This window comes from Uloborus diversus, chromosome 4, assembly GCF_026930045.1.
Source record: "Uloborus diversus isolate 005 chromosome 4, Udiv.v.3.1, whole genome shotgun sequence".
NCBI classification, from domain to species: Eukaryota; Metazoa; Arthropoda; class Arachnida; order Araneae; family Uloboridae; genus Uloborus; species Uloborus diversus.
Window position 1 is genome coordinate 61007603 of NC_072734.1, and position 13483 is coordinate 61021085.

Sequence of the window (13483 nt, forward strand, 5' to 3'; positions counted from 1 at the left end):
TTCATCTCGACACACGGATATGCAATCATTTGCAAATTTAGTGTTTTATTGACGTTGTTGAATGCAGATCAAATGTGTTATTTTCCTAGTAGAGTCTGGAAATGTTCAACATTTTTCTACAATGATCTTTTCACGCAAATTCTTTTCCGCAAAGTTCTTCTACGTAGTTACAATGACTAATTTATTACCAATTCGAATCTATTATTGACGGGCTTTTCCACCGCTCCCCGAAAACTTGCTCCACCGTCATCAGATTCGCTCATTCCATCCATGCCAAGCACTGTCGCCAGGTCTTTTTCGCCATGGAGCTTTTTTAAAACACGACTAGACATTTTTAAAATGCTTTAGCTAATAAAATGCAATATTCATATGCACTTTAAACTTTGCTGAAATTTAAAACAAACAAAACATTTAATGTCCAAAACCCAAACAAACATTACATCTTTCAATCACGTAATGCATGTGTCACAGACTTTCTGGGGATTTAAATTGAAGTTGCAGTTTTTAGCTCAGCTGTTTGGGGTGCATTCGGAAACGCGGATCGGTCGCCTCGGTGCAACCGCAAGCGTTCGGAAACGCTTGCGGTGGAACCGCTGACGTCACTTAACCGCGTTCGGAAACACTGCGGTTGTTTTCTGGCGGTCGACTTGGTAGCAACCTGTGGCACCGCTGTCTGGAAGCGGTTAGCGAGATCACAAACGTCACAAAGTCTGTGTTGGCCAATCCGGTCGTGTTTCATGGTTTGATCGTAACACACGTGACTTGCCTATTATGAAAGTTACGCGTTGATTGGAGTGTCGTTTGCTGCTGAACTAGAACTACCGCGGTTTAACCACGAGCGTTCGGAAACACAGCTGTTCTACCGGAATTCCTAGAGAAATTCCAAATACGTCATAACCACACCGGACTAACCACGCGGTGTAACCGGTGGATCGTTTCCGAACGCAGCCTGGGTTTGCTGATTGAATCGTTCGAATGATTTTCAGGGGAAAAGAAGTATTTTTTAGAAAAATGTAGTCAGGAAGCAACTTAACCCTTTAAATATTGATATGATTATCAAGCCGAAACAGTTAGATTTTTCGTTCCTTTCTCTTTGGTTGCGTTCGACGAGCTTGACCGAGAGCGATCGGTTAGTAAAGCACGTGACAGCTAATGATCACGTGCTCCAATCAACCAATCAACTGCTTAGAATGGTAACCACCGTGGTAACCGGTTGATCATAGAACGCTTCGGTTAGTAACCAGTTACTTACCGGTCGACTGGTGAATTTCGTCGAACGCTACCCTTAAGTGTTTTTTTTCCGGGTAACTGTACCCGAGTCGTTTTTTCTCGCCTGCTCCAGAGTTTGTAAACAATTTGGATGAAAGAAGTTGGAAGTGTTTTAATTTGACATAAAAGATGTGAAAAAGTTGAAACTACATATTTCGTCATTACTAAATTTTCAAACTGAAGATTTTATTATGTGATATTTCCAAGATTTTGTGATACTGTTTGCAAGATAAAGTATCTATTAGTTAGTATGTTTAATGCTGCTAAATCAACAAATGCAATAAGACAAAACATTGTGCAGCTATTCAAATCGTTATGGATTCGCAAGTCTTCTGCTTTTTCTCGAAATACCGCCGAAAAGCCATGGAGAGTGATATTTTATGGTACAGATGAATTTTCTCTTTTTACTTTAAAAGCTATGAATGCCAGCAGGTAAGAAAAAATGCAAAAACTACTTTTATTTGAAATCTTGTGTGATAAGGTAGTTCTCGATGCACAACTTTTGGAACTACTTTGATATAACCCCCCAAATCGGAAATTTGGCGACTTTTTTTGTTTTTGTTGACACAAAACTTTGTTGCCACAAAAATTGTTGCCACAAAACTTTTAAAAAAACTCAAAAAATGGTACAAAATACATGAAAATACTAAATTTGGCAACAGTAAAAACCTAAAAGCTGAAAAAACCTAAATTGGCAACACCAAAATAAGGAACAGCAACCCTAAAAAGTCCGTAGGGAATGCCAGATTTGGCGCGTAATTTTTGGGGGTGTATATCAAAGTTATACCCAACTTTTTTTCCTTTTCTTATCTATGAATTTTAAATATGAATTGATAAAAAATCTCCAATATCGTTTTATTTCCTTTACTGAAAAGGGATTGGAAAGTTTCAAATTGCGTGAACTTGGAAAATGCAGCCCATGCAGCTGTTTTGTAAAACTTTTTTTTCTATTTAAAACCAATGCTTTATAAGTTCTGCCACATTTCATTTCAAGACTAAGACTTGCCCAAAGATCGATCTGAGAGGAGCTGAGTCATTGACATGTTTACATGTTCCTATACTGTTTTTAACAAATTTTAAGCTAAAACCATAGACTAATAATTAGAGTAGACCGAGCTTTCCCAGTCTTGCTTATGAAGAAAATTGGTTCACACATGTATCATGTGACTGGTGTGGGAGCTTGGCGAAAACTTTGGCAGCGTGGTTGCTAGATGGCAGAATTATCTAAATTTTGGCACCCAACATTTATTTTAAGATGGAATTGATTTTCATTATTTTTTTTTCTTTCCCCGGTGCAGAGATTGAACTGTTTTTCTTTCAGTTATGAATTATTTTGACATTAGTAATTAGTTTTAGATAACAGTTTTCAGTAACTTTTATTTCATGTGGAACTGAACATTTTAAGTATAATATTATGTGTTGACTAAAAGTATTCTCTGCAAACAAGTTGAAACCAATTTCTGTCTATATTATGCTGAAACATACTTGCTCATACTACATTTCTTGCAATAGTGAAAAAACATTAGGCGCCGCTACGTTTCTAATGAATGCTGAAGGAATGTAGAATTTCAAAAAATTGCTCTCTACGGAAGTTGTCTGCCGTAACCACTAGATAGTAGCCAATTTAGAAATCCGCTGCTGTAGTAAACTAAACACTGAATTATTTTCCCACTTTACTTTCTTAAATCAATATTCTAGCAGTAAGTTGTCTTCTCAAAACGAGTGTTTTCAAATTGTATAAATTACATCAAAAAATTATTAAACAGATGTCACCACAAATTAATAGGAATCAAACGTGACAATCTCAGAAATTTAAAAATTTCAACATTGAAAAAATGGTAACGGAAGGACATTTTTGTCGCAAAAATGTCCTTCCATTACCATTTTTTTAATTTGATTTTTTTAAAAAAGTTACTAACAAAAAATTTTTGGCTTCAGCTTTTTTAGCAACTTACCATGATGTATATAAGTCTATGCATCAGTTTTTGAAAAATATGTACTTTGATAAGCTCATGGACACAAATGCATCGATTTTTTTTTCTTGTAAAAACTGTCCTTCCAATATTGCTGGAATTCACCCTTTATATATTTTAGGGCAATTCTTGAAAAAATGTCCCATGTGTAGCGCTAATTTTTTAATTTTTTTGAGCTAACCAAAGCTTCCAAAAAATAATGCTGTTGGGGAATAATACATGCTTTAATATACCATCAAACCATGACAATTGATCCCATATTTAATTTATAGTTACTTGAATAGAATAAAAAACTTAGCGTTACGCACATGAAATTTTTTTGAGAATCGCCCTTTAGTTCATTTTCTAATTTTTTGAGTAACATAATGTAAAATTTCCTGTATAAAACAAATGAAAAATCTGTACCTTGCATTCTGTAACATTTTTGAACTGAAAATTTCTCATAGATTAACATCAGATTCCAAGATTATTGATGCTTTGGAAATAGTTTGTATCAAGGTAAGATAACTTTTCATAAATATGTTTTTCTTTCATTTACTATTGCTTTTCATCACTTAATATTTTGCTCTTTGAATTTTACACTAATTGCTGATTATTGCTTTCTCAAAGTCTGACTGTGCCGTCAGAACATATGCTGAGAAAAATAATTTAACCATACATGCATGGCCTTATGATCTCCCTTCTGGCATTTACGATGTGGGTGTCGTGGTATCCTTCGGACACATGATACCAACTGATAGCATCCTAGCTTGTAAGTTGTAAGTAGGTTTCTTGCTTATCATTTTGCTTTATGCAGTTTAGTTGCATAACTTTGAATGTGGTGGAAATTGCTTGTGTGTTTAAATGTTTATGTAATTGCCATGGTTACCCTTGAAATTTGTTGTACACAAAATTTCCCTTGAAGTTTTTCAAGGGCTAGCTGTTCCATATGCCTATATCTCTCCAAAGAAAATGCATTGCATTTTTCTATTTTTTTTCAAAAGTTTCGCATGCACCGAAGAATACCCCCCCCCCCTCCCTCTGGATTTTGTAGGTTAAAGAATGAATATTCCCTGAATGAGGATCCAATTAAAAAGATTCTTTTTTTTTGTTTGGTGTTATGTTAACTCGAGAAATTTATGCTCGACCTCTTTACAAACAATCTTCTTAACAGTCCCAATTCAATTTTGATTAGGTAAAAATTCTTCAAGTCAGAAAAGGAACTAGGAACTAAGAGAAAACAGATAGAAAAGTGATATTAAGCGAACAGAAAAAAGATTTTCAGGCCAACAAAATGGGAAATTTAAAAAAAAGTGCCAGATCTGTCATTTGAATAATATATTTTTAGAAACAGAATGAATTTATGTTTTTTTTTCCCCCAATAAAAGGTATTGAACAAAAAACCTTTGCCCTCTGGAAAATTTTGAAATGACGGACCTGAAAAAAGCATTATATTTCATTAATTTTGACTTGTTCTTTTACTTAATACAAATACAAATGTGATGACCAGCAACAGGCTCTTGGCCCAGCTAGGCTGCTCCTAGTCAATTTATTATACCCCCAATGAAGATCAATGGCCCTCGTAAAGCTATCCACCCCCTTCCTCATTACCATCTCTTTTGGTAAGCTGTTCCAAGTGCCCATGACCCTACTAAAGTAATTTTTTCTAATTTCCAGGTTAGCCTGTGATTTGAATAGCTTAAAACAATGTCCCGTTGTCTTGCTTTCTGTGAGAAAATTTAATCTATTAACATCATTCATTATGATAAATTTAAACAGCTGAATCATATCCCCTGTGATCCTCATTTGCTCCAGGCTATACATATTAAGCCTATTAAGTCTGGTCTCTGGTATCATAATCTAAATCTGAAAGTCCCCTTACTAGTCTAGTTACCCTTCTTTGAACCCTTTCTAATACACAAATATCTTTCCTTAGGTAACGTGACCAAAACTGCACAGCATACTCCGAATGGGGTCTTACTAAAATCCTACATAAAGGCAGAAGAACCTTCTTAGATTTGTTTGAAATAGATCTATTGATAAACCCAAGCATTATGTTGGCTTTGCTACTTGCAATGCTGCACTGTTGACTAAACTTGAAGTTCTGATTTATTAAGATACCCAGATCAATAACATTTTCTGCCTGAATAATGATTGAACCCTGTAAACGATAACTCGTACCCTTATTCCCATGACCTAATTGTAGTACTTGACATTTCATGCCCCACTTATCCGCCCACTTAGTATTATAATCTAAATCCTCTTGAAGCTGTTTTACCTGTTCTTCATTTTCTACAATTCCCATAACTTTTACATCATCAGCAAAACAATTCATGCTTCCAGAAAGATTCTCATTGATGTCATTCATAAAAATTATAAACAAGAGAGGCCCTAAAACTGATCCCAGAGAAGCTTCGCTTAAAATACTCCATTTAGAATGATTTCCTCTCACAACTATTCTTTGTTTCCTTCCAGTCAGCCATTTCCTAACCCAAAGTAAAGTTTCCCTCCTATTCCTATATTAGCTAGTTTGCTGAGAAGAGCAATGCTTTATCTTATCAAAATCTTTTTGAAAATCAATATAAACAACATCCACCAGGGGTCTGCCCAGAGGATATTTGGGTCCGTTAACGGACCCTTCACAAAAATCCGATCAAACAAAACGGACCTTTCACAAAATCCCGACCTACCAAAACGGACCTTCACAAAATTCTGATAAACAAGAACGGATCTTTCACAAATTGTTTTTTGAAAGAGCAAATCTGAAAGCAAAATAACGCATATTAAACATATTAAACCGATAATTTTTGAAACCTTTTTAAAAGTCAAATTAGAGGGATCAGCTTATACAAAATCTGCTAATTTTGCAAAAGAAAAAAAATCGATGCTCCTGCAAGTGATAAATTGCTACTGCCAAATAAATATAATGCTTGTTGTTTGTTTCTTGGAATGAAATTAACAGCTGAAAATAAGTTTGGTTTTAAATAATTTTGTTTGTTTTATCACAGCTAATAAGCAGCGGTGTTGTTGTAAACTTTTCTGAAAAGGCGTTGGTAAGCACTTTTCTCCCCTCTGATAATTTAATAAACAATAATGTATATCAGCGAAATGAACTTAGAACTGCAAATGGATAGTATGGGTGGGGGAAAAAATATGATCGCTTCAGATACTTACCAACTTCAAAATTATCGCCATTTAGCCTCTGGCATTAAACCTTTATAATGACTTGATTAGAAAATATTCTCATCATTTTACCAGTTTGTCAATATTTGCGTTTTTATGGTGCGGTGCAATATTTAACTGTTATTTTGGAAGAAAATTATATGGGTTTGATTTTTCGATGCTGACAAGGATGATTAACTTTAAATAAACTGTTTTACTTGCCTTTTTTTTTTTCTTTAGATGTCTACATTTTGAAAAATACAATCTTTTAACATCCGATATAAGAATCATATTTTGTTCTTTTTTCAAGCTAACTTCGCTTTATTAGGATGCAAATAAATGAAAAGTCTCTATTTTTGTTCGAACACGCACTTAAAGTTTTTAAAGTAAAAATCCATTTTCTTTTATGAGTCAAAAATTAAAATGCTGAAACAATGGTTTAATTTTATTTTTTCTTTAACTGTGTCCACAGATATTAATTATATGTTTATCATAGGACTCTAAAATGTAATTTAAAAATAATTTTATCAAAAATGTTTCTTTTTACAAGCCGTTTTGTTTGCCATACGTACCTTTGATGCCTTCACTTTGAGAATTGCGATCTCTTTGCATCCACTATGGGATTCCGATTTTTTGAATTTTTGGTGTTTAGTACATTTTCTTAAGAAGTAAACAAATGAAATCTCTTTTTATTTTTGTTAAAATCACGGAATTTATAAGTTTTAAACGAAATTCTGTGCTTTTTTAAGAGTGTCTTGGGTCAAAAAATTAAATGCTGAACCCCCTCTCGTCTGAATTTTATTTATTTATTTATTTTTTTGTTACAATTATTTTAAATGCTGTACAGAAATATTTCTAGTATAATTTAACATAATGTAGAATGGTAGATAAATATTGCTACTTGATACACCCAGAATGATATTCTCAACACAGAAGAGGAAAACACACTACTTTAAGTTTAAATGATGCAGTTTGTGCCCGCTCTAAATTCTAAAATTTCGATTAAACAATTTTTTTTTTTTGCAAAATTATTTGATTTTTCACAAAATTAATTCACTTTTCACAAAATTATTTGATTTTTCACAAAAAACGGACCCTGTGAAAAATCCTGGACAGACCCCTGTCCACATTAATGATGTAGAATAATTGCTCAAGATTGGCCCATTAGCTCATAGATGAAAACGGGCCCATTGGGAAATTGATCAAAATCAGATACAATACAATGATACAAATACAAATGTGATGACCAGCAACAGGCTCTTGGCCCAGCTAGGCTGGTGCTAGTCAAATTATCAGTCCCCAATGAAGATCAAATAATAAACAGAAGAGGCCCAAAAACTGATCCCTAAGGAACTCCGCTTAAAACATCACTCTATTTAGAATGATTTCCCATCACAACTACTCTTTGTTTCCTTCCAGTCAGCCAATTTCTAATCCAAAGTAAAGTTTTTCCTACAGTTGCCGAGAAGAGCAACATGCGGTACCTTATCAAAATCTTTTTGAAAATCAATATAAACATCCACAAAAATGATGTAGAATAATTATTTTCAGTTAGAGCATGCAACCGTGAAAGCTATTTGTGAACAGTGGCAGATCTAGACTTCGAACAAGGGGGAGGGGGGTATCCTCAGTTCAAGTGGTGAGTCACTATTTCAGACGGGTTTTTTTTTTCTGTTTTTGCGGGTAATCTTAACTAGCAGGGGGGGGGGGAGCTATCACTTTTAGAGGGACAGACACCCCTGTTTAAACATTATGAAATTTTCCCTACAAGCAATCCCTCGTCCCTCTCCTGAAAAATTTATGGCTTTAAATATGGTTTTTTACTTGAAATAAACTCACGTAGAATAATCTGAAGAATATAAATACTTCGGAAAAATTTTAAAGGTCTGAAAACACTATATACATCTCAATTGGATATGTAGCTACAAATTGACGCGCCATGGCCAGAGCTGAGGCGGAATTGAAAGCAAACACCGAAAAGGTCAGTTACACCATCCAGAGATTGCAGCTGCACTCTAGATTTATGCTCATGAGTCTGGAGTAGCTAAAGCCATGCTCAGACCAAAACCTCATATAAAGCTCAGTAGATTATCACATTGATAGATAAAAGTACATTCACATAACAGAAAGAGTTATGCTAACATGATGATATGACTCCTGATCGAAAAAGTAAAGATAAAAGCTTGGGATAAACATTTTACCCCAACTACTGCTAGAGAGAGGTAGTGAAAAGAAGCGGATGCGTGAAGAGAGTTAGAGCCCTTGCATAAAAATTTACAAAATTGATGTCAAAAACGCAATTTTTTGAACGTTTTGGTGGTAAGGTTAGGTGAAACAGGGTTGAGGTTCCTTCCTGAGTACTTCTCATAGCTATAGTCATTTTCAAGCTATCTTTAGCGATATTAGACATTAGGGGATCGAATGCTCTTTGCAGAAGTTTGTACAAATAAAAGTTTAAAAAACGCAATTTTATGCTGTCTGTGATTACATGAAGGTGATGGAGAAGGTCTCTCTGAAAGTTTTTCACTGTAGAACTCGGGGAAAAACACAATTATAGGCTATCTTTGGGTACGTTTAGGAGAGGAATTCTTTGGTGATTTACTTTGGAACATTTTCAAAATTTTAGTCTTTAAGAAGGAGTTTTACGCAATTTCTGGTGAATCTATCTTACTAGGCGGCTTTCCTCCAGATGTTTTTCGACATTGAACACTTAATTTTAGTCAATATTTGTTTACGTTTAGGAAACAGAAAGTTTTGGAGGCTCTCTATGAAAATATTTTAACAACTATGTCTTCAAAAGGCTGTCTTTAGTGGCGTTTCATTTGGGAAATGGAAAAAGTTTATGGGATGTCTCTAAAAGTTTCTTGACCCTAAAGTTCGAAAAAAAACTGAACTGTACATCTTTCTCGTCAACGTTGGGGAGATGTCCTTACGCTACAAAAGTCAAGTCAGGTCTTTATTTCGGATTTTTTTCAGAATTGAGGTCCTAAAAATGTGACTTAATGTTTACGTTTGTAAAAGATAGAGGAAAGAGGACCCCGACCTCCTCTTGTGACTCTTATGTTTACCTACTTCCCTCCCGAAATCTCTTTCAACAGTCATTTTTAGGTTGTATATGAAGAAGAAAGGTTCGGGGATTCTCCAACAGAATTTTCTGAAACCAAATTTAAAGCTATCTGTGCTGATACTAGGGGGGAGTGCTGGGAAATTTATCAAATTGAAGTCTTAGAAAGCGCAATTTTTGGCTGCGTTTAAAGACATTGGGCACGTAGGAAAGAATTTAGGTATCTTCTATGGCTAAAGTTGAAAATTAAAGTTTTAAAGACACAATTTATTCTATCTTTTATAGTAGTAATATTAGAAAGAGTGTTCAGAGCTTTTCTCCAAAGCTTTAAAACGCATTCCCCCCTCCCTCCTTCCATTAATATGCCACTATATATAGTAGTTTATTTAACTATAATGCTTATTTAAATTCACAAATGTATTGAAGTATTAAAAGTCTCTGAAATTTCGATTTTATCTAGTGTAAGCTCGGACATCAAGGGGGGGGGGCTATAGCCCCCTTAGCTCCCCCCTTGGATCCGCCACTGTTTGTAAACAATCAAAGTTTTATTTATTTATTGAGCAATCATGATGGCTTATTGCTTTCATTTGACTGTTTTGATGTCCTATCATTTTATTTTCCCATCGCCACCCTTCGCATTGTCACCGTAGACTGGGTCCTCCAGATGCTGCTCCTATAGCAAAAGCCGTCTCCAGGTTGCATCCATGTCCTACACACTCGCGCATACATATACAACTACACACACATGCATGCACACACACACATGCATGCACACACACACATACACCTACACACACCTACATACACAAACACATACACACAACTACCCACACATTCATGCCTGCACACAGACTCAAACACATATGCCTACACACACATACACATACCCCCCCCACACACACATTCATACACACAACTACCCACACACTTATGCCAGCACACAGACACAAACACACATACCCCCCGCATAAAAATACACACGTGATTGCGAAAAACATAATTTGAATTCAAGATGTCAAAATTCAAATTAATTTTTTTTTTGGAAGTTCTATTAATTCATATAATTGCCTTATGACTTAGTTTGAAATAAAAGTCCTTAAACAAAACATTATTGATGTTCGCAAATTTTGAAAAATGTAGAGTTGTTTTCTCAATTGTTTAAGCGAAGGTGAGACATTCTCATTGAGTATTGTCATGATGAAAAGTATCTATCAATGATCGAATGCATCAATGTACTTTTTAACCCCTGATGCAAAAACAAAGGGAGTTATGTGTCTGTCTATAGCTCAGAAGCCTTGAAACAGATAAACAGGTTTTTTGTTTAAAAGGTGAATTGATCGAGAGTGTTCACAAGTTAGGTTGTGATACCTAACTCTGACTCCCACATTTTAAATCACAATTAAAGATTTTAGCAACAATCAAAAGAGGGAATTTTTCTTCATCCGATGGAATTGGTTTGGACTTAATATAACATTAAGTTTTTTTATTGTTTTTCATTTATTTATTTTTTTTTTAAATTTAAACACATGGATTTATTACAGATTAATTTACAAGATATCCCACTGTTAACTTATTTTTGGTTCTCGATGTGTTTCAGTGGAATCCTCAACGCACATCCAAGTTTGTTACCTCGCTGGCGGGGGGCTGCTCCTCTTATTCACACCATTCTCAATGGAGACTTGGAGACAGGAGTCACCATCACAGAAGTCTCTCCAAATAAGTAAAGTGAATGTTTTTCATTTTCTCATCTTATCATTTACATTTGATTCTCTTTGGTATATTGTGAAAGGGACAAAACTAGAATCAATTTTTGATATGAATTTTATGAATTAAAATAATTCTGCTTATTCGACATTAAACCGATTTTCTATGGACTTCAACCAGGTGGATATTTACTAAGAATATGATTGAGTAAATGAGGGTAATCAAACCAAATATGAACTTTAAAAATCCTATAAAATATTCTCAATTGCATTTTGTTTCAAAATCTAGTATTCAAAGTTAATATTTTTTGCTACAGTTATCTGCAACATTTTAATTAAAAGTAAAATTTAGAAAAATCTTACTTTTTGATTTTTTAAAATACAATAGTTATTATTATTATATTGTTGGAAGAATTTTGAAAAAACAATTATAGTTTAGGTGTTAATACAGTCCAATCTCATTATTCAACCTATGGACCATAAAAAAAGTGGCGTCATTAATAAAGCATGTGGTTATTAGCATTGTGAAAATTCATGTTTGTAAGAGCTAGTGTTTAGAGAAATAAAACAATTTTTAAATTTATAAACCATTACATATTTAATTTTTTAGCAATAAAATAAATTATTTACGAAATAAAGAAATGAAAAAGAATATACTAATTCAAATTTTCAACTTGCTTTTGTTTTCTTTTCGTATTTTCTATTATACCTTGAATATATAAAAATATTTTCTCAGTTTTCAATTGTATTTCCTTTTCAAATTGCAGATTTGATATTGGTAAAATAATATTGCAAGAAAAATATAAGATTCCAAAAGACTATTCATTAAAACAACTTTCAAAAGATCTTGGAGAAATGGCTTCCGAAATGGTATTTAAATAACTATATCTATTTGAATTTGCACTGAAACATGTCTTGTCAATATAAATTTTATTAAATGGTTCCACTTGTTAGGCTTTGATCCTTATGTAAAAATTTTATTTGTGTCATAAATATACCATTTTTTCATGTGTATATATATATTTTTCAAAAGTAGGGGAATGTGGGACCAAGGGAAATGTTGAAATATTTGCTCTGTTTTTAATGCCACCCATCTGGTAATATTCTAAATATAAAACCCTAGATGTAAAGAATTGTAAATGTTGAAACTAAAAATTTGGGTACTAGTGGTAGAAAAAACTTTTATCTGTTTTGAGGATAGAGACGGCAATAGTAGCCCTGGCTAGTAAACGTTCACATACATTCTTTTACTTCTATGGACCTCAGAGCCTCACTGCGCCCCTTTGCTTCTATGGTCCTCACATTCGAGTGAGGACCTTTCTCACCGGAATAGACATGTATTCTACTCCAGTGAGGAAAAAGTTTCCACTAAAGCAATTTAAAAAAAAATGATACTCATATTGAAAAATTTTGTTTTAGTCAAAAATAATTTTTGTTATTATGAAATGCTAAAGTTCTTGTGGTTAACATTTTAAGTACAGTATAACTTCGATATCTCAAATCTCTCGGGATGGGGAAAAAATTCGAGGTATCGAGTTTTTGAGGTTTTAAAAAAATTACACTAGAAACTATCCCGATTACACATACGTATGCTATATGCATTTATAAATGTACTTTAAGATCACTTGGAATTACGATCAATAAAGTAGTCTTCAATATTTTACTAGATTTGAAATTTTATAATTGTCGAAAGTGCACAGGATGAGATTTTGAAATGAACAATTTCAACTTGGTTTTTCACCTAAAAATTTAAAAATTCTTATCTTCAACTAGTAGCTCCCCACATTCAAAAAGTTTTCAGCAGCTATTTTATAGGAGTTAAAAAAGCAGAATGATGAAAATGAGGAACGCATTTTCCGTTTTCACTGGAAACTGAAGGTAAAAAATCGACCCCCTTTCCTCAAAGTGGACAACATGTTCGAGAGAAATGCACAAAGATTCTAAACTCTGGGGAAAACACAGCACCCCTTTCATACCAACACTCCCGTATTATCTTGCTTCAATCCCCTAATCACAAAGTTTCCAAGAAGAGAGATGAAGACTGGTCCCTGGAACTGGTTTTACTACAAAAATTGCCAAAGAAAAACGACAATTGAAACTTGCTTCTGTGCAAAAATTTCGACATATTAAGGGTTTCGAAAAATGAATTTCGAGGTAACTGTGGAAAATACATAGGGTGTTTTATGGAAAATGCAGGGGGAAAATATTTTTTCGAGGCATCAAGGGTTTTGAGGTAAGGAGGTTCAAGAAATCAAGGTTCCACTGTATTAATTGTGATCTAGGAATAGTCGATGCAGTATTTATTTATTTAATATTAAGCTTACTTTTATTTT

At 33.9% G+C, this 13483-nt stretch overlaps 2 protein-coding genes across 2 annotated transcripts in view; one reads left to right on the forward strand and one right to left on the reverse strand.

Moving 5' to 3' along the window:
• LOC129221566 (transcription factor 25-like) overlaps positions 1-463 on the reverse strand; it is a 58018-nt gene extending 57555 nt beyond the window's left edge. The window contains exon 1 of the mRNA XM_054856067.1: positions 189-463. Coding sequence (XP_054712042.1) covers positions 189-332 — 144 coding nt within the window. The 5' untranslated portion in view covers positions 333-463. The remainder of the gene's footprint in view (positions 1-188) is intronic.
• An 878-nt stretch (positions 464-1341) lies between these two features.
• Positions 1342-13483, forward strand: part of LOC129220594 (methionyl-tRNA formyltransferase, mitochondrial-like) — a 30729-nt gene continuing 18587 nt past the window's right edge. Inside the window, exons 1-5 of the mRNA XM_054855024.1 lie at positions 1342-1701; positions 3689-3740; positions 3852-4000; positions 11045-11167; positions 11918-12020. Of these exons, the coding sequence (XP_054710999.1) occupies positions 1520-1701; positions 3689-3740; positions 3852-4000; positions 11045-11167; positions 11918-12020 (609 nt within the window). The 5' untranslated portion in view covers positions 1342-1519. The remainder of the gene's footprint in view (positions 1702-3688; positions 3741-3851; positions 4001-11044; positions 11168-11917; positions 12021-13483) is intronic.